Source organism: Corapipo altera, unplaced genomic scaffold, assembly GCF_003945725.1.
Source record: "Corapipo altera isolate COAL_440 unplaced genomic scaffold, ASM394572v1 140, whole genome shotgun sequence".
NCBI lineage: Eukaryota > Metazoa > Chordata > Aves > Passeriformes > Pipridae > Corapipo > Corapipo altera.
This window is the reverse complement of record NW_020885077.1, coordinates 154708-177542: the sequence shown is the minus strand read 5'-3', so window position 1 is coordinate 177542 and position 22835 is coordinate 154708. Positions and strand designations below refer to the sequence as shown.

Here is a 22835-nt window from a genome sequence, read left to right as displayed (position 1 = left end):
GCCGTGGCAGAGCTGCGGGGTGGCCGTGGCAGAGCTGCGGGGTGGCCATGGCAGGGCTGCGGGGTGGCCGTGTCTTACGTGCCAGGGCTCGTGTCCCCCCTGGGCAGCACTGCCCTGAGCTGCTGCAGTGCAGAGGGCACAGTTGGGCAGAGAGCACAGCTGAGCTGCTCTTGACATAAAGGGTGGATCCCTTGGTGTAAGGGCTTAGCAGGGGATTACAGTGGGCTCTGTGTGTTCCTCCTGGTGTGTGGGAAGCTCAGTCTGGTGGCCGTTGCTTCATTTTTGCAGGAAATGTCTTGGGTGGCACCTTTCTGCAGTTTTTTCAAATGAGCAGTGACTTGAATCCAGCCACAACTTCATGGGATATTTTGCCTTCTAGGTCTAGTGAGGTTGATTATTTTATTTTTTTTTTTAATTCATACAAGTAAAATAATGAATTGTAGATGTAAGATATATGTCAGGAAAACAAACGTGAAATCCCGATCTTTTCTTTGGGGAGTAGAGCACTGGGAGAGACTATCATCTACAGTTTAATATAGAAGGAGAATTTTAGGAGTTCTACTTCTCTAAACAGAAGAAATGTTATTATACTAATGGCCTTGCTGTATCATTAGTGAAATGTGTTCAAGTCTGAGATGAGCCTGTAAATAAATTGCATCAGATTTTGAAGACTTGTTCTTATTTTTCCTCTGTACTGTATCAGTGAATGGCAGTTTTGGCAGGTGAAGTCACAGTCCTTCCCTTAGCCAGCCATATTCCAGGTATCCTTGTGCTGGATGGTCTGGATTTCAGGATTACTGTTTGCAGCCCACTGAAGAGAAGGTGATTAACAGCACTGATACTGGTTTTCCTTGCTTGCCTGTGTTCTTGCTTATAAAAGAAACACGGCTCTAAGACTGTGCTTGAAGAGACCTTCCTTCCTTCCCTTAGTGCCTCCTGTATTTGAAGACCAAAAAAGATGTTACTGTGCTTTTCCTGAAGTTAATGAAACCACCAAAATGTTTAGGCCTTGCTGTAATTCCTGTAACTCAGTTCAGCTCCATCCTTCCTCTGCAGAATTTTGCCTGCTCTGTCACGTTATGTATGCTTGGAATAACAACTGTGCCATGGCTTGTCCCTGGGAAGGCTCTTTAGTGGTGACTAAAATAACAGTGCATGTTTCTGTGCTCAGGTATTGAGAAAGAAAAAGCAGGGGAGGCAATGACCAAGGCAGAAACACTGAGACTCGAGATGGCTGCAATCTCCTGTGGGGAGTGTGTGAGCAACAGGGAGAGCAAGATGTGCTATTATAGAAGGCTGAGTTAGTGACTGAACTCAGTTCCTCAGTTACAATAAATGTACATATTTGGTTGGAAAATAGTGCAAAGCAGAAAGGGGTAAAACCCAGTGTTGTAAAGGACTAGAGGAACTGTAGAACTCACACAGACACAAGGATACAAATACAAACAGGCTCACTTGGTTTCTACTGGACTGCCATTTCTGTGTTTCATTTCAGATATGATATATATTTATATATATATCTGTGCTTGTATTCTAAACTGTTAGGCTGTAGCTTGCAGGTAAGTAGTTGAGTAATTTGGAGACTTCCACTGGGTCAGTGAGGACTGTGAGACTAAACCATGTACAAATGGGTTTAATTCTGCACAGTAGTTGACAGAATGCTTCTGTACATTAAGGTTTATAGATTTTTAAATTAGGCTGTCTAAAGTCTGTATGAAAGAATGACTGACTGTATTTTTAAGAGGATGTGTAGGAAGACAGGTTAATTTTTCAGCAGCAGAAGAAAGTGATAAGCTCCTTACTGATGATATATTAGGAAAAAGCTAATTATTACTGGGGAATGCTGGTGGCTCAGTGAGAACAGAATGTGATTGTCCAACTACACATCAAATAGACTTCATTGTATGTGGATTTTCACAAGCAGAAAGTGGACACTAATTCAGCGTGTTGAAAAACATGGTCTTCAATAAAAAGAACACACTGGTAAGTCATTTTTTGAAACTTGTTGGGCAGATTGGTCACTCACATCATCTTTACTAACTCAGTGTAATTAGGGTTCCTGTTGTTGTGGAATATGTAGAGGAGCCCTGTTCAGGAAGGTGCAATTAAACAGCCTGTTGGTTTTGACAGCTTGACTCTGAACACTGACCATGGGGATATCTTACTGGATTACTCCAAGAACCTCGTTACAGAAGACGTGATGAAAATGCTGGTGGAACTGGTAACTATTTAAATGTTACATTAATAAACCAAAAAGCTTTTGCCTGCAGCTCACTGTTCTTGCATTGCTTATGTCCATTAGCTCTGGCTCTGAGAGACTGTGGAAGTTAAAAGGCATCTGTGTACAAATCTTGGTGCTGTTCAGATTCTTGCATTGTCACCAAGTTCCAAGGCCATTTTTCAATGTGCAGAGCTGTTCCTTGTGCTCACTGAAAAGATGTTTGTCAGTATAAATTCCAGCTGACATATAGCTCTGTTATTGAGGTCTGCAGTAAAAGAAGAGATTCCTATAAAATTGCAAGAGAAGGCCATGGCTTCTATACCTGCCATTGAAACAATATTTCATATGTCATGCAGTCTTACTTTTGAGATTCATTTGCAGTTGGATCTATTTTAAGAGAGAAGTTTGTATCACTAATTTCAATTTAACAGGGTGTCCACATTTACAACCCTTCCAACCAAAGGCTTAGATGTATAGGACTCAGATTTTTAAAAAGGGAAGAATTAGCAAAGTAGCCATAGCAAAATTACTGTTACTGCCCTTCAGTTTAAAAAAAATAAACTCTCAGCTGGTGCAAAGAATCATTAATGAATCCTGTGGCAGCGTGACAACATGGAACTGAGAAATTAATATGAATTCGTTGCATCTTGGTCTTTCAGCACATGTTACTCTGTAACCTCTTGAGGAGACAAACAGCATAAAACTACTTGCTTTAAAATGGGAGAATCAGTTCTTTTATCTAGATTCTAGTGGGTCTTTTAATCTAATGTACTTTTTGTTTTAGTCTTGTGTTAAATGTTCCTAGTCTTTGATGTAGCAGGACTAGTAGTGCATGTTGATTTGCTGCTGTTTTTAAGAGGAATCTGTACTTGCATTTCTCAGGCCAGGTCAAGGGGTGTGGAAGGTGCCAGGGAGCGCATGTTCAGTGGGGAGAAGATCAACTTCACTGAGGTAAAGCTATTTCTGTCTGTGGCTCTTTCCCCTCTAGTTGTGCCTGTGTATTATGGATGTTCATGCATCTGTGTAAGCAAAGTCTTGAAAAAACTTACTTTAATTGCTCCTTCGAAATGCTGAGTGGCTGTAATGTTTGCTGCACTACTTATGGGAGAAATTTTTACAGCTCTTACTAAAAAACGGAAGAAAATGTGTGTGAATAATGCTACTCAGTCCTTCAATACATACCTTAAATTTTTAGAGATTTTGGTGGTATTTTTTTTCTTCTCTTCCCTCTTTTGTAGAGAGGAAGATGAGTTAGATCTTGCAAAGGGCATGGAGCAGAGTATTGCATTCCAGGTATCCCTTACATGCTTTTGCCTAATGTCAGTGTTCATAAAGCTCAGCAAAGGGCCTGCAGGGTGTGGGTGAGGATTGTGTAAGACTCTGCTTTGGGCTGTGGTGCTGCTTGGCTTTGGGTACGTTTAACAGTCAAGACTATAAACAATCTTGGGAAATTTAGCCATTGTATTTCAGTAAGAGGATGAGGACCTTCCTCTTTTTGGAGGCCTGAAGGTTGTAGTTGTGGTTAGATCTTCACTGAAACATACAGAAAGCCAACTGTACTTTTTTTCTAATATAAAAAATAGGATGAAAACTAGAAACTCAACAGTATGGGGGGTTTTATTAATCTACCTTAAAAAATTAAAGGCTATTTAGTATGTTTGAGGCAAACTCACAGAAATCAGTATTTCCTTTGACTTGGAAATTGGCTATTAACTGCTTTAGCTGTTGCACAAGCTGTTTGCTTAAAGTAACTCAGCAGTTGGACATTGTATTGTTAGTAAATGATTCATGTTTGTTAAAAGACACAGTCAGAAACAGATAAAGCTTCACTGGAGAAATGGTTCCTCTTCCTTCTGTATTAATGCCTTCAATTTACAGGTGTAACTAATGAAAAAAGTGGGAAAAGGAAGTAGGGAAAGAGGGTGAGAAATGTTAAATCTCTCAGGAGGGTTTTCTCAGATATTGCCCTTCACCAGCCTCGTGTGACACAAATTGTGACAGGGTTAGCCCAGCTCTGACTGTACATTATGGAGTTCTTGTCACTGGCTATGTGAGAGCAGCTGAAATCTGCTCAGAAGGATGAGATTTTCCCAGAAAGCACTTAAACACAGTAGTAAACTGTTGCTTTTGGTTTCTGCTGCTGTCTTGATAGCACTTAATGTATCAACTTCTTGCATAATGAGTCTAGTAACTCCTGTTTTCTTATCAAGGTGTTTCTTTCCAAGTCAGAAGTTGACTTAGGTTTGAATCTTTTTCTGTTTATATAGAAAATCCAGTCAAGTTGGTTTGGCTGTGTAATAGGATTATGGACAATGTGAAACTGTGGTGAGACATTAAACAGCATCTGTCAAACAGTGGGACCAAACCAAAAGCAATAAGATATAAGGGAGCTGCTTAATGGCAAGAACTGACTTGTCCATTACTCTTGATCTGATTTAGAACATTTTTTAGATTTTTGTCTTAAGTATTTCAGACTTGTCTGTGTGTGGTGCTGCAGGCATTGGCTGTATGGTGTGTGCTGATGTGGAAGTTCTTTATAGTGCACCCAAGTGTGGCTTTGCCAGGTGTTTGTCCCAGATGAGTTAAAACTTGCAGCTTGATATGGCACAAAGAAAGTGCTTCACAAGGTCACTCATCTGACCACTCCTCATGGGGACAGTCTTCACAGCCTGCATGATATTTGGGGAACACTTTGCTTAGCAGTAGATATCAGGTCAAATCTGACTGCTCCTCTGAGTTAAGACAAAGCATCCTTCAAGCCTGGTAGTGAGCAGTATTTACCAAATACTGTTGCATGGCTGAGTGCTGCCAAAAAATTGCCTCTGTTCACCCCAAATTTAAGTGGGTGCACTTTAATTAGCAAGTGAAAGAGGCTTTTCGTATTGCAAGTCAGTAACCACAAACTCAATGATTTTTGAGTTAACATTTGGTATTTAAATCATAACTTGGCAGTTCATATTGTCTGTGTTGTCTTTGTCTTACAATGCCTCTCATTGTAGTGAGGAGCAATGAGGTAGAGCAGACTAATTTTTTAATTTGTTCATTAGTATTGACTAACTCCTTCATTCTGGATTAAAGCTGTTAAGCTCTTAAACAGGCAAACCACAGGCCAGGTTTCAGTGCTTTGACTTGTGTGCAACTGTGGAGAATTAACATAATACAGTGCATGCTAAGGTTTTTTTTCTCATAACACAACTACCACCTACTTATCTGGTGTGCAAATATTCAGGCAACATTTACTTGTGGGCAGTGGATAGATTAATGTGGCTCTTGTATCCTTCTTTGTCAAATGTTTAAATTATTTGTCCTTTCCTATGTGAAATGGATTACTCAGGATAATTGAGAAAGTGCCAGAGAGAATAACTTTGGCTGCTTGTTATAATAGATTTTTTAGTATTGTCATCATTAAGAAGCAATTTCATTCTTGTCCATCTTAAGCATGCCAAAATAAAGATCACTGAGTACTGACTATTGCTGAATTCTGAACCTCAATTTCTAAATGCTTTTAGGGGATTTTGAGGTTTTGTTTTTTCCAAGTAAACTATTGCTTTGCATATTCTGTGCTGTTGTGAGCCCTGTGCACTGATTGTGTGAAGTGAGAGTGATTCAGGTAGCTGGTGATGTGTGTATGTACACACACTGAAAACACTGCCCTACTAATCCTGGTTAATCTAAAGGATTTTGAAGTCTTGGAGATCATACTGCCCTCTGGATGAGGCAGCTGAGGCCTCTGGGTAGAACTTGGAAACAACTTCATCTTGTTTTCCCTTGTTTCAGAACCGAGCTGTGCTTCACATTGCTCTGAGGAATCGCTCCAACAGGCCAATACTTGTGGATGGGAAGGATGTTGTTCCAGAAGTAAACAAAGTGTTGGACAAGATGAAACACTTCTGCCAGGTATGAAGTACCACCACAGCTTATTTGTCATCTTTGTTCCATATCCAGCCAGGTTCTTACAGGTGTGTTGTGAAGCACTGGCTGTAGACTGGTTCACATGAGTTGTTGGCCTCTTGTTTGAGGTTTACAATAGTTCTGGCTCAGGAGTGGAGTTGGAGCTGTTTTTATTGACTTATTCTTCTCTCTCTGTTCCCAGCTCATTTTTTCTTTAATGGGCTTTCTAGATCTTGCTCTTTCAGCAGTAATCTTGTGTTTACTTTTGAATGGCACTTAATGATTTACAAGACTTCCAATGTCTCTTTATTTTTTGCTAAGTTTTCAACTACTTGACTTCAAGTAGAAACTGCCTCTTAACATTTGTGTAAGAGAGGTAGAGGCTCCCAGCTCAGTTGCAATTTGATTCTACTCTACTTACATAGTTTCTTAAAGATCTTTTGGTTTTAGGTCCAATTCCTTTGTGATTCTATTTTGTTTGCAGTAGAAGCTCCCTGAATAGTTTTAATGTATTTTAAACATGGCTGGAGGACCTGGACCTGCTTGGTTGCTGTTGTGGGTCTTACCCGGGGCTAGTGACCAACCTTTAACCTATGCAAAATGAGCCTGGATTATGTCCAGTTCCTAAACCACAATAACTGCCACTAGTTGGTCTGAATTTGGTGCTTTCTTCAGATACTGAGAGGACTGAATGGCTGTAGAAATTCACTGGTTTCTGCCCCTCTAGAGCTTTTAGCTGGTTGAGGTTTTGGTAGTGCAAAACAAGAGTTTTCCCTGGTGCCACCCTCTTGATTGCTCGGTGGTGTCAGTCACCACAGCCTGTGAATATCCATGCAGGAGTATCTTCTCTGCAAAATAAAAATCATGATAAGCAGTTTCCTTGAAAATATTAACAAAGATGCTTGTTTCAGTTGACTGACTTAGCAGGTGGGGTTTTAAGACTGTGGCAACATCATCTACAGGGTACAGGACTGTGTATATTAGAAATGGTTTTTCTGTTTGGAAAAATGAAAAGCTTAAACATCTGTAGGGAAGAAGAGCAACTATCAGCATAACTAAGTGCTTTGTAGAAGAATTGCTTTAGAATTGGGGAATTTACTTAGAAGGATTTATTATGCTAGAAAGATTACTTTTGTGTTTGGAAAAAATTTAATGCAGAGGTGATAGATGGGCAAAATTCAGTGCTACTTAATGGTTGTCATTTTGTTTTAGAACTCTCAGTGAATCTTAAAGAGCAAGAATAGAACAGAAACTTGTACTACATGCTGTGAAGGTACAGCCCAGAAATAAATCCTACTGCAAAGCATACGTGCAGTAGAAAAGCTTTTTGAATGTTTGATTTGCCAGTAAATCTTTATTTCAGTGGTTTTATTAATATTGGTGTCTTCCAGTTTAGTTAGTGAAGTCGATTCCAATAAAAGACACTTAAAGAACTGCTTCAGGTTCAAATCTTTGTTGCAAATAGTGTAATTCTCAAGATTTTTTCATTTTTATCTATATTTCTCTTGCCTTTGCCAACACTAAATGCTACAGCAGTCCACACAGGAGTAGAATTGGATCTTGCAGTGTGTTTTTAACTGTGTATTAGACTTGCAGCACTTAGTGAAGTGTAATCTCAGACATAAGCAAATGTCTGCCTAAGAAGATAGCTCTGAGTGGAGGCCTGAAGGTCCAGAAGCCTGAAAGTTGTCTTGGGAGACTTCCTACAGCAATGCCTGCAAACACAGCCTGTTGCCAGGGTTAGAATCACTGGCTTTAGTGTGAGTGTAACATCTCATTGCAATGTTTCCTGGCACAGAGGGTCCGCAGTGGGGAATGGAAAGGCTACTCTGGGAAGACAATCACTGACGTGGTCAACGTTGGCATCGGTGGCTCTGACTTGGTAAGCTCCTGACTTCTGTGCCCCTGCACGTCTTTGTGTGGGTATGTGCCTACAGTGACAATAAAATCTGACTGTGGCTTCTGTCCAGGGTCCTCTGATGGTAACTGAAGCCCTGAAACCCTATTCCAAGGGAGGCCCTCGTGTCTGGTTCGTATCCAACATTGATGGGACTCATATAGCCAAAACCCTGGCTGAGCTCAAACCAGACACCACTCTCTTCATCATTGCATCAAAGGTATGTCTGATACAAGCACTGGGCTGTGACTTGCTCTACCTGTGAAGAATTCAATTAGAACAGAGGTCTGTCCACAGGGAGATCTAGATCAGGACCTTCTAAGAGGGATTATTTCTAAATGGGCCTGTTGGGATTCATTCTGAACTTGCAGTCCAAGCTTGTGTTGCCACTGAAATACTTGGGGATTCATAAATCAAGAGCTGAAAATTACTTAACCTAAACCAGATACATGAGCAATTTCAGGTTGTCTGGGGTGTATTTCTCAATCAATGCAAGTTTAAGTTTTATTCACAACAGTTTGTTTGTACTTCTCTGTGGGTGGAGTGTAGGATCCTCTGTAGTTATTTCTTTGAAATTCCAGATCTTGTCTCATTCCTAAAGGTCCTGTATGTTAAGTGCACTTGTTAAGTGTTCTGGCTTTTTGCATTAAAAAATTGCATGTAGTTTAAGACTCTCCATTTTGTTTTAGGATAGTAACAAAATACCTTCACCTAAATCACTTAAATGCCAAGTTCCTTGAGCACTATAAATACTAAGCTGCTTTACTTAGAAAGTACCAGCAGACTGCCTTTACCTCTTTAAGGTGACACTTATTTCTGATTACAGACTGAATAGCTGCCTTTAAGACTTGCCTTGCTAATAACTGACTCTGTAACCATAATTGGCAGTTCCATCTTCCTCTGAGGAATGGTTCTGTCTGAGCAGAGGGAAGGGATGGAGGCAAACTCCAGAGTTATGTAACTTGGGTTGCCTTCATTTGTAAAGCACAGTAGAACCTTTCTGCTGTTGAAGACAATCTGCAGCAAATGAACATGTGCAGTGCTGGCCTTGGTGCTCATTATCTAATCTTGGCAATGCTGCAGCTGAGCAACAACTTATGGAATAACAACGAAACTGCACAAAGTAATACTAATGGTTACTTGCAATAATTGAGTCCAGGGATCACGGTTCAAAGGCTTAGAAAACTGCCAGATTGAAAGAGTAACACTTCAGTTTCTGTTTGCCAGACTGTAGTTAGATAATTGGATACATTTGGAAGAGGATGAATGGCATTTTTTTCCATAACAGGCTTGTGTTTCATAATGAAATATTTCTGGAGATGGATGAGAGTAGGTTGAATCTAGTGTTCACCCTTAAAGCTAAATTTTGATGGCTGAGTAAATCAGAATGGTTGTAGATATTTGCAAAACTGCATGACTGAACTTCTGTGCACACTTCATGAAGCAGGAAAATGTTTTCCTCTAATCAGCAAAACAAAATTATGGCTAGAATCTTAGCAGAAACGAGTGTTCCTCCATGAAAAAGTAGGAATTGAAGACAAGAGGACAGTCCAGCTGGGTTATCCCATTTTGATGCTTAATTAGTTCCTTTGTAGTTGAGTGGTGAAAGTTTGTTTTTAGTAAAAGACTAAAGTAGAAAACTTAGTCTCAAAGTTTTGCAGAACAGTTAGAGGGGTGGGAAGGTAGGAAATCAGGAATAATTGTTCCAATTCCAGATACATGCTGGTTTAAAACTAGGTGGGTAAATCGAGCAGCACTAGTGTTCACTGGGTTAAAGAGTTTGCTTTTTTGTGCAGTCTGGCAGCAGCTGTGTGTTAGCACGTCTGGCTCTGGTTGTCTGGAACGTCTGATGCTTTAGCAACCTGAAGTTGTTTGTTTTAAGAAGTGTTTTACTCATCTCCTTGTTTTTGCTGTGCAGACTTTCACCACCCAAGAGACCATCACCAATGCAGAGACGGCCAAAGAGTGGTTCCTGCGAGCTGCTAACGATGTAAGTGGGGCTGTTTAGGGGCACCTGACAATGCAGCAGCTTTGGGTTGTGTGGCTCCTCCCTGCTCCTTCTGTGTGCTTTGGAGCAGAGCCAGTGACTGCCCAAACATAGGCTCAGCAAACACTGTACTTAGATCACTTCAGGGCTTTGTTAGTGACACACTGTTTGTCCAATCAAAGTGATAAACCCACTAGTTTTTCATTATAAATGGTTGTCATGCACTGTTCCCCCAGATCCTCTCTGCTAAGTAACAGAGTGCAGTGTTTGCCTTGGAGCTGGCCAGTGCTGTGGTACAGCTACTAATATATGAAAATCCAGGAATACAGTGTCTGTGGCATTACCTTCTAATTCTTGGCAAATCCTTGAAAACTAGAAATGAAGCTATGGTTGGAGTGATACTCTGACATTTCTGTGGCAGATGGCTGTGCTATGAATAGAAACCTTGTATTTGGATCATGCTCTCCTATTTCTAACTCTTAAAAGGAAAAAAGCAGATACTGCCTCTTCAGGTAATTAAGATGGTCTTTAACTTGTTCAGTCAGGGTAGCTGTACTTAGTTTGAAAGCTGGGCTTTGAAATTCCTCATTACACTACTGTTACAGACAACTTTGTTCACCAGAACTGAAAGATCAAAGTCTAAATCTGGAGCTTGAGGTTTATCAGTAGTTCCAGTTGATCATTTGACCCTGGCTGGAAGGGTTATGCCTGTGCAGCCAACTCCATGTGCTGTGAAGTGGTGTCCAGCTGATAACTGCTCTGAGGGAACTGGTGTGCTGCTCTCCAGAGGGACTGATGGGAATGGGATCTTTGGGCATGCTGCCAAATCCCACAGTCAATGTGAACTACGTGATTTCAAGTTTGTAACACAAAAAAACCTGGTGATAATCAACAGTATTCTGTGTAAATGGTAGCAGATCAGCTTTATAACCAGAACTTAAAATAATTAGTATTTTAGATCTAACTATATTTTTATCTTTATTAAGCCTTCAGCTGTGGCCAAGCATTTCGTTGCCTTGTCTACCAATGCTGTAAGTATAACCAGTCAAGTTTATTTTTTCTATGTACCTTTGAGATGGCCTCACATGATAATCTAGTAAGGAAGCCTATCTTTTAAGATACTTGAATACCAAATTTTAGCATTCCTCTTGAGAGGAAGCCTTTTCTCTACTGAAAGTAATTGAAACACTTCTAGAACATTGAACTTCCATTATAGAATGGATGTATGCTTTTTCTGCTAGAGCTTTAAATCTGAAATCAAGAGCTTTTATACTTGAAATGACTTGTTATTAATGAGTGCTACCTGTAATTGCTTAAGTATGTGTGAATGCAGTTATGTAAATAAATATTAGACTAAACTCCAAGCGAGGGCTGAAGTGGCACAGGTGGTTTGAATAGTGCTCCTGATGAACATAATGTACCCTGATGTGGTGTTTTATGCAAATGTGTGAAGTGGAGAGACCAATTAGGGAAGAACTGTGCCATCATTGGCAGGCTGGCAGGTGTTGTGATGGGAAAGTCATTTCTTCCATTAGGGTTCTGTTAGTTGTAAAGTGAATGTCAGTCCAACTCTGAACTATATGGCCACTTATATTCATCAGAAAATGAATGTATGTCATTGATTTTTAATAGTGAATAATGATAGATATCTCTGGAAATGAAGATATATTTTTGTGATGGATGCTGTGCATTTTTTGAAATAGAGGATGTAGTTGTGGAATTATGTATTTCATAGGTACCCAACTTGTGTGTGTTTGCTGCATATAAAGCTTTTTAATACTGTAGTTTTTACTTATGGTGTTCTTACATGCTTTTTTGGCTTTTTTGTTTTAGCCTAAAGTTAAAGACTTTGGAATTGACCCAGAGAACATGTTTGAGTTTTGGGATGTAAGTAAATGTCTAATGTTATGTGATAGATGGTAACTGTTAGCATTTTCTGAAGCAGGTAAAGTGATTCCAACTAGGTGTCTGGAAACTGCCAAAGCACCTAAATTATAGTAGTTGTATTCAGTGCACTGAAACACCTGAAAACTCTTAACGAAAGGCAAACTGGGAACGTGTCAGGCAAGCAAAACTCTTGGCCATGACATTAAAATCCTGCAGTCAGAGGTCTGCAGAGGAGCCTTCTGTGTTCTTGGCCGTCCAGTCAGCTGTGGAGTAACAGGAGATCCAAGTCTTGGCTTATTCCTCCGTGCAAGCAGTTATTATAAGCTGTGACATTTGACTGCTGGTGTGTGCAGTGTATAAGCTAGGCCTATAAAGGTCAGACATCAGAAATGGGAGCCTACTTTGGTATTTTGTAGCAGATGCATCTTGAAAGTATACTGCCCTTAGTCTTGTCATTATACTTAGTTAGAAACAAGTTGGTTTGCCTGAGTCTTGCTGAAGCAGGCTTTACCTAGAGAGGGGTGATATTATGAAAGCAGTTAATACAAGCTGCAAACTTAAGATTTGGATGTGAACCAGAATCAAGGGATCTGGCTCAACACATATGATATAAACTGGACAAGTAGGATAACTTCAGACTTTCAAAAAATGCATACCCAAGGGGTAACCTTAGGGGGCTCCCGTGAGGTGCAGGTTCCCTTGACTGTGCCATATAACGTGTAGTCAACTGTAACCAGAAAGAATATTGATTTTTGCTGATGTCTAAACACACGCTGCTGTTTTGTAATAGTTTGAATAAGTTTGAATGTCAAAGCTTTGCACTTGTCCATCTAAACCAATCTCTTGTTTGCAGTGGGTTGGTGGCCGCTACTCTCTGTGGTCTGCCATTGGTCTCTCCATTGCCCTGCATATTGGTAGGTACTCCTGGGAGCTCACCCTGCCAAGAATTAGTCTGTTTGCTTCAGGAATATAACTGTGGAATGCTTTAATAATAGTGGATTGTGGATCAGGTTTGGGGTGAATATTATTTACCCAGCCTACTCTGAGTAGTTGGATATTTGTGCTAAAAAAGTCTGTAATGCAATGGAAATGTCAGTATTTTAGTACTGCAAATGCAGCTTTGGAAATCACCCATATTTGGGTACAAATAATCAGATAGCGTCTGTTTAGTCACTTGCATAGCCCAAAGTGACTGATTTGTGTAAAGCCCTGTCAGTGGTGAAAATCAGACCTTGCAACTGCCATTCCTAAGCTTGGAGTGGGGTGTTTAGTACCTGTAAATATACACCCACTAAACACCAAAATCCTGTGTCTCCAGTTCTGCATATGAGCTCTGTGCAGTATTGTTAACTGTCTCCTCCTCCCACTAATTCCTTGTGTTCCAGTACTTGCTCATCCTGGCTATAGAGCCTGGTGATTACATTTGTTCCCTCATCACTGCTTTCAAATGTTTAAAGCCTGAAACTATAATGTCATTTTGTTTTTCTAAACAAAAGCTAGAATTCCCTTCGACTGGGGTTAAAAGAATAACAGTGGGTTTGGTGGTTTTGGAATTATATGAATAGGAATTGTCATGTGTAGAAAAACTTATAAGAGCAAAATAAACCAGTGAGGCACTGACTGTTCTGTCTGCAATAACTGTTCATTGCTGCTGTCAGACAGATTTGGTGCTGACTGCTGACATGCTGGTCTATCTGCACTTCTTCCTTAGACCCTTCATCTCCCACAGCTGCCTTCTGACCATAGGTAGAGCTGCTGCTTTGATTGCCAAACACTTCACCTCCTAATTCCTACTAAAGAATCAGGATTTCTGTCTTTGCAGGAAAGGAAGCTAAAGTTAGTTAAACTATTCCTGAATGAAAGCAAATGGAGGTTTAAATACCCTAATTATAAAGCAAAGAAAACTCAGGTGAATTGTTGAGAGAACAGGGAAGGGAAGAGGGGAGCCTTTTTCTTTGACAATCTTATTAGAGCTGTTTCTCCTCAGACCAACACACAAATCCTTGTTTTGAAATACCAACCTTGCCCTGTGTTCTTGGGGGATATCTATCCCACTGAGGCTGTGAAGTGACTTAAGTGTTCAAACTTGATGAAAACTATATAGCCTTAAAGCAGGGCTCTGTATTAAATGCCTCTGTTTTCCTTCTAGTTGTTCATTCTGTCTGAATGGGGATTTTAGGCAAAGGTTTTTTGAATTATGTTTCATGAAGTTGGACTTCCTCTGAAGTCCAGGCTTTTAAAGCATAAGTAAATGCCTGGCTTAGGGAATGCAAATGTCAGGAGAAGTCAAAGTACACCTTTAAATTAAGTACAAAAAGTACAGCGATTAGCAGTTGGGAGTCTTGCTGCATACAGGGAATCAAAACTGGTTTACAGTTGTCTCTATAAGAAAAATCAAGTTTGAGTTGTAATAGTAAATACAAACTGCCTCTTTTCATTGTTAGGTTTTGACAACTTTGAGAATCTGCTTGCAGGAGCCCACTGGATGGTGAGTGTGGAATCCTGTTCCAGATTTGTTCCTCTTTAAGAGTTGTTAGTAAGGTAACTGAGGGGCAGGTTGGTTTCTAAGGTTCAGCTCCTTAGGTCCTCCCAATGCTCCTAAAACAACAGTGCTTGAGAAGCTCTCCCCGAATCAAAGCAACAATCAAAACAATATAAGAGTTGGGAGGGGTGACAATTGCTTTATCAGAAGTGTTAGTTTTCCCTTGTGTCCTGCAGGATAATCACTTCCACACTGCCCCCCTGGAGAAGAACGTGCCTGTTCTGCTGGCCATGCTGGGGGTGTGGTACATCAACTGCTACGGCTGCGAGACCCACGCCCTGCTGCCCTACGACCAGTACATGCACCGCTTCGCTGCCTACTTCCAGCAGGTGGGAGTGCTCCAGAGGAACACGGGGACAGGCCTCTGGCCTGGCTCTAGGACCTGACTGCATGTGCTGGTTAAAACTGCAGTCCCTTAAATTCATGTACTCAATGGCCTGAAGAGACTGATGCCAAGATTGATATCAGCTTATTTGCTTGGTTACTTTAAAGGCGTTTTCCACGTACCTCCATTGCCTTGGTGTCCATAAATTAAGCAACTGTATCCCTGATACTTAGAAAATTTCTCTGGTGAAGCAGTGTTCGTTATAGCTGAAGTATGTGTGGAAACTTGCTCTGCTACTGAGTGGTACCACCCTTCCCTTCTTTTAGGGTGACATGGAGTCTAATGGCAAGTACATCACCAAGAAGGGCTCTCGTGTGGACTACAGCACTGGCCCCATAGTGTGGGGGGAGCCTGGCACCAACGGGCAGCATGCTTTTTACCAGCTCATCCACCAAGGTAAGCTGACACCAGGCACTGCTGCATCCTGGAATTGAATTCTGAGTGTCTGCAAAGCTGCAGGAGTCTGCAGAGTCAGCACTGGTTTGGAGGTTGGCTCTTACCTAACCTAGCCTTGCGTTACTGTGGGGCTCTTAATTAGTGGCTTTTGGAGGCTACAAGATGCAGGTTTTACCTGCAATAAGGAAGGTCAAATAAAGCTGAAACTACTGAGCTGTGTTGTTACTTCTCCCTGCTGTTAATAATAAAAAAGCTCTTTTATAGAACTTTTAGAAGTGACTGAATCTGCCAGTAACTCTGTAAATGGGGCGAGAATTGAAGATTTTTCTAGGACTTTCCTGTTGCAGGGTTATTAACCTGGCTTTTCTTACAGGAACTCGCATGATTCCCTGTGATTTTCTGATCCCAGTCCAGACTCAGCACCCCATCAGGAATGGCTTGCATCACAAGGTAAGTTCTTTGTTGGGGCACCCATATTTCTTATGGCTGAAGGCATTGAAGCTTATTTGGTATAGCAGTGTGCAATATTTCTGAATGTCCCTTTTAAACCATCCATGTGGGCTCTGTCAACATTCACAATAGATTTGAAAATATCTAAATGATAATTGCATAGATCTGTAATAGGTAATACAGTGGTGTGTTTGTTCTTGAAGAAATTACAGCCACAGTTCTTGAGGCAGCTCAGTGGTGTGTCCTGTGGGCCAACTGAAGCTGGAAAGAGTTGAGCAATTAAATATTTGGAGGGAAAATTCTTTGTAGGAGTTGCAAGGAGTGTAATTCTTGCCAAGTAGGAAGAAATAAACTCAGACTTGATGTGACAGCATCTCTGAGGAAGTTTTCAAGTCGTAAACTCTACTAGGATAAACCTTAATCAGTGTAATAGCATGGTTGGGGTGGTGGCTTCTACACAGATGTTCTTAACCTGTACAATTTTTAGTTTAATGTATTGTCTAACTAAGGATTTCCACTGAACTAAGAATTGTATTTAACTTCCATAGGTGGAAACACGTCCAGGTCTACCACTTAATACATACTTGAGAAAGAACCTGTTTCCTCACTAAATTTTAGTCTCATCATAATTTCAGATTACACAATTGGAATGGCACTTGTAATAGTAATTTTTTGGTCAAGTAACACGAAGTCCAGTGGAAGTTTGAGTATGACTTTGCAAAAGAAGGGGAGTAAAGGTTTCATTTGACTGTAGATACAGTAAAAGTTTATCTTTGGTGTAAACACACGTGAATTTTCAGGCTAACATTAGAGAGGGAACAGGAAACTAGAAACTTGTACTGCCTTGGCAGGGATTGGTACGTGAGATGCTGTGGGGATTTTCCGCCTACAGATGAGGAAGTGCATCATAGTTGGTTACCTGTGACTAATCTTTGCACCTGGATTTCCATAGCATGGAATGAAAGCATAGACTGGGCTGGATGAGGTCCTGGTTCCTCTGTTCTCAGTGGGAGATTCGCTGCCAGTTTTGGCAGGGGCAGGATTCTGCAAAGCTTGTCCTCGTTGTCTTTGGATGCACTTTAAAATAGTAATTAAGTCTCCTGGCACTCTGAAGTAAAAAGCAATAGTGGGCATCATGCAGCTAAAACTGCTACAGTGTTAACAAGACTTGTAAGTGCAGACTGGGCCCTGGTCTGGATTGGAGCACCAGGTACCACTATTCGAGCTGAGGGAATGGAAACCTGAGCTGTGTTTGTGTGCACCTGCTAGATCCTGCTGGCCAACTTCCTCGCTCAGACAGAGGCCTTGATGAAAGGGAAGACTGCGGAGGAGGCTCGGAAGGAGCTGCAGGCGGCCGGGCTGAGCGGGGAGGCTCTGGAGAAGCTCCTTCCCCACAAGGTACCTGGGCCCTGGCCCATGGGGCAGTGCAGCAGCCAGCAGGGTGGCACAGGGGGCACCTCGGCAGGGCACTCAGAGCAGGTGCAAGGAGCACTTGTGCTAAAGCTCCCTGCTCTGGAGCCTTTTGGGGCATTTCAGGAAAGATGAGCTCTCTCAGCACTGCCCCTGGGATATTGCCTTGGTTTACTTCTTGTAGCCCACAGCAGCCAGCAGTGCTGCTGGAGAGAAGTTTGCTGTGGAGTTTGTAATAATAACACATGGAAGTGATACAGTTTTCTGGCTGAAGATGGTAGTCCTCAGAGCTTTCAGGACTTTGGGTTTACTGCTAATGCAAATAGTTCAGTGAGGACTGTGAGAAAAATATAAGTGATATAAGTTTTACAATATATTAGATGACAATGTAACTCTTGTTTTGAAAGGTCTTTGAGGGAAATCGACCAACCAATTCCATCATGTTTACAAAACTCAACCCCTTCACTCTGGGAGCCATCATTGGTGAGTAAAGAGGTCTCTCATCTGCGAATGTTTATGAAGACTTTCTGATCAAGTTGATTGATAAATCTCTTTCTGCTTACAGCCATGTACGAGCACAAGATATTTGTTCAAGGAGTTGTCTGGGATATTAACAGTTATGACCAGTGGGGGTAAGTTTCCTTGTTCTCTTACTTGCATATTTATTGACTGTGATATTTCTTAATCTATCCTGACTTAGAGAAAAGACAATTAAAAAAAGTGTCATACTTGGAGCAAATTATTATAGGATAGTTTTAAGGGAAAACGTTTTCTGGAGATAAGTCACTGTGTGTCCTTAATCGTGCATAGTGACTTTGTAGATACAATTTTAGCTAAGGACCTGTGTTTAATTGGATTTAGAAGAATACTATGAATGCAGAAAAGGGGCAGTAATGAGGAAGGTAGTCAAGCAGGCTGAACACATGCTCTGAGAATTAGAAAGGAAAAATATTTTCCCTTATAGAAAGTGAAAAAGAGTTATTTTACCTCTAGAAATATTTAGTAGGCAGTTTGAATAGCATCTGTTAAGCCAAAGATTGACCACCTCTGAGTTTTCCTATATGGAGAGACAAGAACATTCCTGGCAGAGGAATCTGGCATCTGTGACTGAGGGTTGTGGAGCTCTGTGTGTCACTGGAATGGACAAACTCCTCACAATGGAAGATTTAATCAGGAGCTAATCAGATTGTTTTTAATCTGCAGTAATAGGAACTGTCCAACATACCATATGAAGGCTTAGGTAGAGGGATTGGGGAAAAGGTAAGATTTTTCAGGTGCAGCCTGCCTGTGCTGTGAGGGCTTATTTTGAAGAGCACACTTGCTCTACAGGCATAGAATATCAGTTTACACTAAGCTGTCTCCTTAAAGGCTGAAGGGTAGCCTTTGTATGTGTGTTCTTAGAGCTATGTTCTTTAAAATATTGTAGTATAACCTGAGAGGGGAAGACTGGCTAGTACAAGCTATATTGCTATAAACTCTGAAAGCAGGAGGGGGATAGGGGGAAGTACAGCTTATATTGCCACACATGAAAATCTAGAATGACATCCAAAACTATGCAATGTGGGGACACTGTAGGACCAGCCTAGTTTCTTACAGCAGTTGGACTATCCCAGGTTCTTATCCTGTGAGGCTGTAACTCCTGGATACCCCTCTAGTGCTGGGGATGCTTCCAGGCCTGCAACTCAGCTGCTGTTTATTGTCTTGGTGCCATAAATTGGTGTTGTGAGCAGTGTCATGGTCAGCAGTGAACAGGAGCAAGCACTGGGGCAGGCTGCATAACACAGGTGAATACTGAGGGGAAAGGACTCTGCTTAACTTCAGAAACAAAACTTTCTCTTTAGACATCCTGTAATTTGAGCTGTTTGTTCAGCTAAGCAGCAGTGAGAACTCCAGTTGTTTAAGAATGGCACCGAGTTAAAACTTTCTCAGTAATTTGTGAGGGAAAAAGCATCATAGTGTTCACTGGGAAATTACTTTTACCAGCATCTATTTTTAATGTTAATGGCTTATAGTAAATACTCTTAAGTTGTTAGCACTAATGTCTTTCTGCTTTTCAATTCACTAATGTTTTTCTTCTGCTGCTTTTATAAATGCAGAGTTGAGCTTGGAAAACAACTTGCCAAGAAAATTGAGCCTGAACTGGAGTCAGATGCTCCAGTGACATCTCATGATAGCTCAACAAATGGGCTCATCAACTTCATCAAGAAACACAGAGCCTGAAAGGAAATACTTGGAGGACATCGCCAATCTCACCACGGAATACCCAAATCTGTTGTAGTTGTGCTTTTTTAGCCACTTCCAACAAAAATAGCACTTTACAGATGTAGCTTCTTCACTTGTTGCAGTTAATCTTGTTGCGTCAAGTGTTACAAATGGAAACTAGTTTTGTGAAACCCTGAGATTGTCTAGTTGCTTTCTATTTTTGTGGCTGTTAATCTGTAAAGTGCAGCTGGTATATTCCTCAATTCTTGCCCCTCAAGTTCCTTAAAGATGATCACCTACTGATATTAGAAAATAAAAGGTATGATGGATGAGTAAAACTTCTTCACTCTTTATCCTTAAAGTGCAGCCCTAGTAACATTTGCCTCACTCACTGTGTAAGGTTCTCTGAAGCCAAGTAAACTAACTTCTCTCTCTTTGGACTGGTTCTGCTGTAAGCTGGAAACTAGAATGTGTTCAAACAATCAAATCTACAGCTGTAGGTTGTTCAGGTTACACATTTCATGCATTTGAGCAAGATAGAGATTTATTTTTTTTCCGAATGCTACTGTGAAAACGAAAGTTTACTGGTGTTTGGTAGAAGTTTTCATGTTTTGTCTGTAAGCTATGTGGACAGCTATCCAAAAAAGAAGAAAACTGGAGTGACTGATACCAGTCACTTTCCAGAGTTTGTGAAGCAAAAGGTTGGGATCACTTGTGGAAGAAATGTATTTTTGGTATCCTAGAGGGGCAATTTCACACTCTTAAATCAGCATCACTGTCCAACAACAACAACAAAAAATAGAGAAACCTGTTTGTCAGTAAGTTGTTTATCCTCTTTTGTCCTCTACTACTGTTAACCCCTCTTTGCTAGTGGACTGGCATGCTCTGACTATTGTTCTGTAACACCTTTAATAAAGGTAAGACACAAGCATTGAAAGGAAACTGTGATTCTCGTGCCCCCAGCCCTTCATGACAAATGCTGACTGCACTGAGCTGGTAACTCTCAATGCCCATCTTTGTTGCACGGCTTTGCTGGCAGGACCCCTCCAGTCTCGCTGATATGTCACGCTAACACCTTCATACTGTGTTAGGGGTTACGATCAGCTCTGTCAAGCAAATTTTTCTATATAAAATGCGAGCTCAGAAAGAGAACCGACTAGAGGGGAAGCATCATGTTTTCTTTCACAGGAGGTTTTAAACCTTTCATCCCCCTGTGCACAGCTCCCTCTTTGTGCAGCGGTCGGAGTGAAGGGAGCGCCTTTGGCGTCTCACTGCTGTGCTGTGCGGGCGGTGCCGGACCAGCCTCGCGGAGCTGAGGGAAGGAGCGGCCCTTTCTAAAGGAGGCGGCTCTCTCTGAGGGAAGGAGCGGCCCTCCCTAAAGGAGGCGGCTCTCTGAGGGAAGGAGCGGCCCTTTCTGAAGGAGGCGGCTCTCTCTGAGGGAAGGAGCGGCCCTCTCTGAAGGAGGCGGCTCTCTCTGAGGGAGCCCTTCCCGCGCCGCCGTTGCCGCGCGCGGGGCGCCCCCTGCCGACGGGAGGGCGGGGCCGTGCCCTCAGGGCCCCTCATGGCGCGGTCCTGCCCCCCCCGGGTGTCACCCCAGAACTTTATCTGCAGTAAACTTTACCGGCGACTTACCGACTCGTTACCAAAATCGCCAAAACTGTGACCTTACGGTTTACAGAGCAAATGGCTGCCCTGTGCTGTAACGCCTCAGGGCTGTAGCCAAACACGGAATAGAAGTGGCGAAGAGCTGTTTTCCCCTGTGCAGTTGAGGGCACGACCAGAGGGGCCACAAGTAATGAGGAGGGGACTGTGGCTGCGTTTTGAAGATGAAATGGCACAAAGCCTGCATACGGTTCAGGAACCTGCTGACAGTGACAGAGCTGGAGGCCGAGGAAACAATCTCCGTGTTCCCTGTGCCCGTCCTCACTCACAGCCCTGCGGAGGGGACAGTGACCCTGTCTGACCTGACACACGTCCTCCGGCTTAACAAACACTGCCAGCTGGTGGCTCAGTTCTTTGAGCTCCAGTGAGTTGGTTTAAATCCTTCTGTTTAATATCAAGCCTGTCTTGATATCAGTTCCTGCAAGAATGAAACTGATTTCTTCACGAATTGTGCTCAGATAATAATAAAGTCCAACCCAGCCAGTTCTGACTGGGAGACTGTGATGGGCACGGCTGAGCTCTCAAACTGTGTTGTCGTATTACAGGAGAGAATGAAAGGTGCCTCAAGTGAGCAGAAACTTGTCAGACCCGTAAAATGGCACACAAACCCTAATCCTGCCATCCCTAATCCTCAAACCGGCGCATTTGCTACAAGACTCGTTCCTCTTGAGGGCCTCTGAGGAAATACTGTGTGGAGATGCTTTAGTCAGTGTAAGTAGTTAATTTGATGATATACGTATAAAAAAAGCAATCTTTACACTTGGAATGCTAATTTGACTCCATAACTGTAATAGCTTCTCATCATCAAAATTAATATATGAATATATTTTAAGAGTTCTTGAGAAGATAATTACTGTATTCAAGGAAAAATTCTAACATTTTTAAAGAAAATTACGCTAAATTCATACTGTATTCCCACTGGACATGTACTTAATATAGACTGTGTGGGTTTGTGTGTAAAGGAGGAATATGTTAGCATAGTAATGGATATTAAAAAAGCATCTCCAGGAGCTATGACTGTAGTGAAGACATCTTCCAGTCCTTTTGTTTAAAGAGAATTTGGCAGGAATAATCAGTAAGTGATCTCCTTTGACCCAATTCACAGTGATCTGATCTGCTGGGACTGTTCTAATTTCTTGCACTACATGCAGAGTTCTGCAGACTCAGTGATGGTAACAGTGTGAGCTTAGGCTGCTTGAAGGAGGATAAGAAATAAAACTTCCCAAGCTACACCAGGAGCTTCAGCTGAACCTGTTGCTGTTCTGGAGAAACAAAAAGCACTTATAGATCTGCAGTGCCAGTGCTGAAGTGGACAGGTCATGAGTCTGCAGAGAGCAGCCAAATAAAAAGAAGAAAGCTTTACCTCATTCATTCCTTTACCTTTTCTCAAGTAAAATTTTATGTTTAACTGTTCTTGAAAATATTCTGCTTTGGCAAGTCCTGCTGTTACTTTTGTTAAAAAGAATCAGAGTTTGGAGAGTTAGGTAGATGATAGCATATGACAGTCAAGTTGAGAGCACTGAAGTTTTGCATAAATCTGGTTTTGAGAAGTTTCAGTAGGATGTTGACGGGTGTGCATCTTGTCAGCTCCTATGTAGATAAAAGTGAACCAGCTCACAGGCAATGTTAATGAAGTATTTTAGGGATTACAGGGTGTGGCAAACAGAAAGCAGTTTGGCTTCCAGAGGGAAGGGTTAGACAGCTTGGATTAATGAAAATTCAGCAGAGAAGAGCATGCTTTGGGCTGCTCTCTCAGTCAGACCTCAGTGCTAGGAACTGTATTGCTCTACCTCCTCTGAAAGAGGCTTTTCAAGGTTTCTTTAGTTTTATGGCACATGGGGATTGTCAAAATAGGTCGGATAAAAATTAGTCCTAAAGCTAAGCATTTCCAGATGGCTGGTAATG

General features: G+C 41.6%; 1 protein-coding gene across 1 annotated transcript in view; it reads left to right on the top strand.

Moving 5' to 3' along the window:
• GPI (glucose-6-phosphate isomerase) overlaps positions 1 to 20205 on the top strand; it is a 22717-nt gene extending 2512 nt beyond the window's left edge. Inside the window, exons 2-18 of the mRNA XM_027669366.1 lie at positions 2131 to 2221; positions 3104 to 3172; positions 5999 to 6118; positions 7911 to 7994; positions 8083 to 8229; positions 9928 to 9999; positions 10983 to 11027; positions 11830 to 11883; positions 12737 to 12797; positions 14328 to 14371; positions 14602 to 14754; positions 15077 to 15206; positions 15580 to 15656; positions 16926 to 17054; positions 17474 to 17549; positions 17632 to 17698; positions 19163 to 20205. Of these exons, the coding sequence (XP_027525167.1) occupies positions 2131 to 2221; positions 3104 to 3172; positions 5999 to 6118; positions 7911 to 7994; positions 8083 to 8229; positions 9928 to 9999; positions 10983 to 11027; positions 11830 to 11883; positions 12737 to 12797; positions 14328 to 14371; positions 14602 to 14754; positions 15077 to 15206; positions 15580 to 15656; positions 16926 to 17054; positions 17474 to 17549; positions 17632 to 17698; positions 19163 to 19286 (1543 nt within the window). The 3' untranslated portion in view covers positions 19287 to 20205. The remainder of the gene's footprint in view (positions 1 to 2130; positions 2222 to 3103; positions 3173 to 5998; positions 6119 to 7910; positions 7995 to 8082; positions 8230 to 9927; positions 10000 to 10982; positions 11028 to 11829; positions 11884 to 12736; positions 12798 to 14327; positions 14372 to 14601; positions 14755 to 15076; positions 15207 to 15579; positions 15657 to 16925; positions 17055 to 17473; positions 17550 to 17631; positions 17699 to 19162) is intronic.
• The last annotated feature ends 2630 nt before the right edge of the window (positions 20206 to 22835 follow it).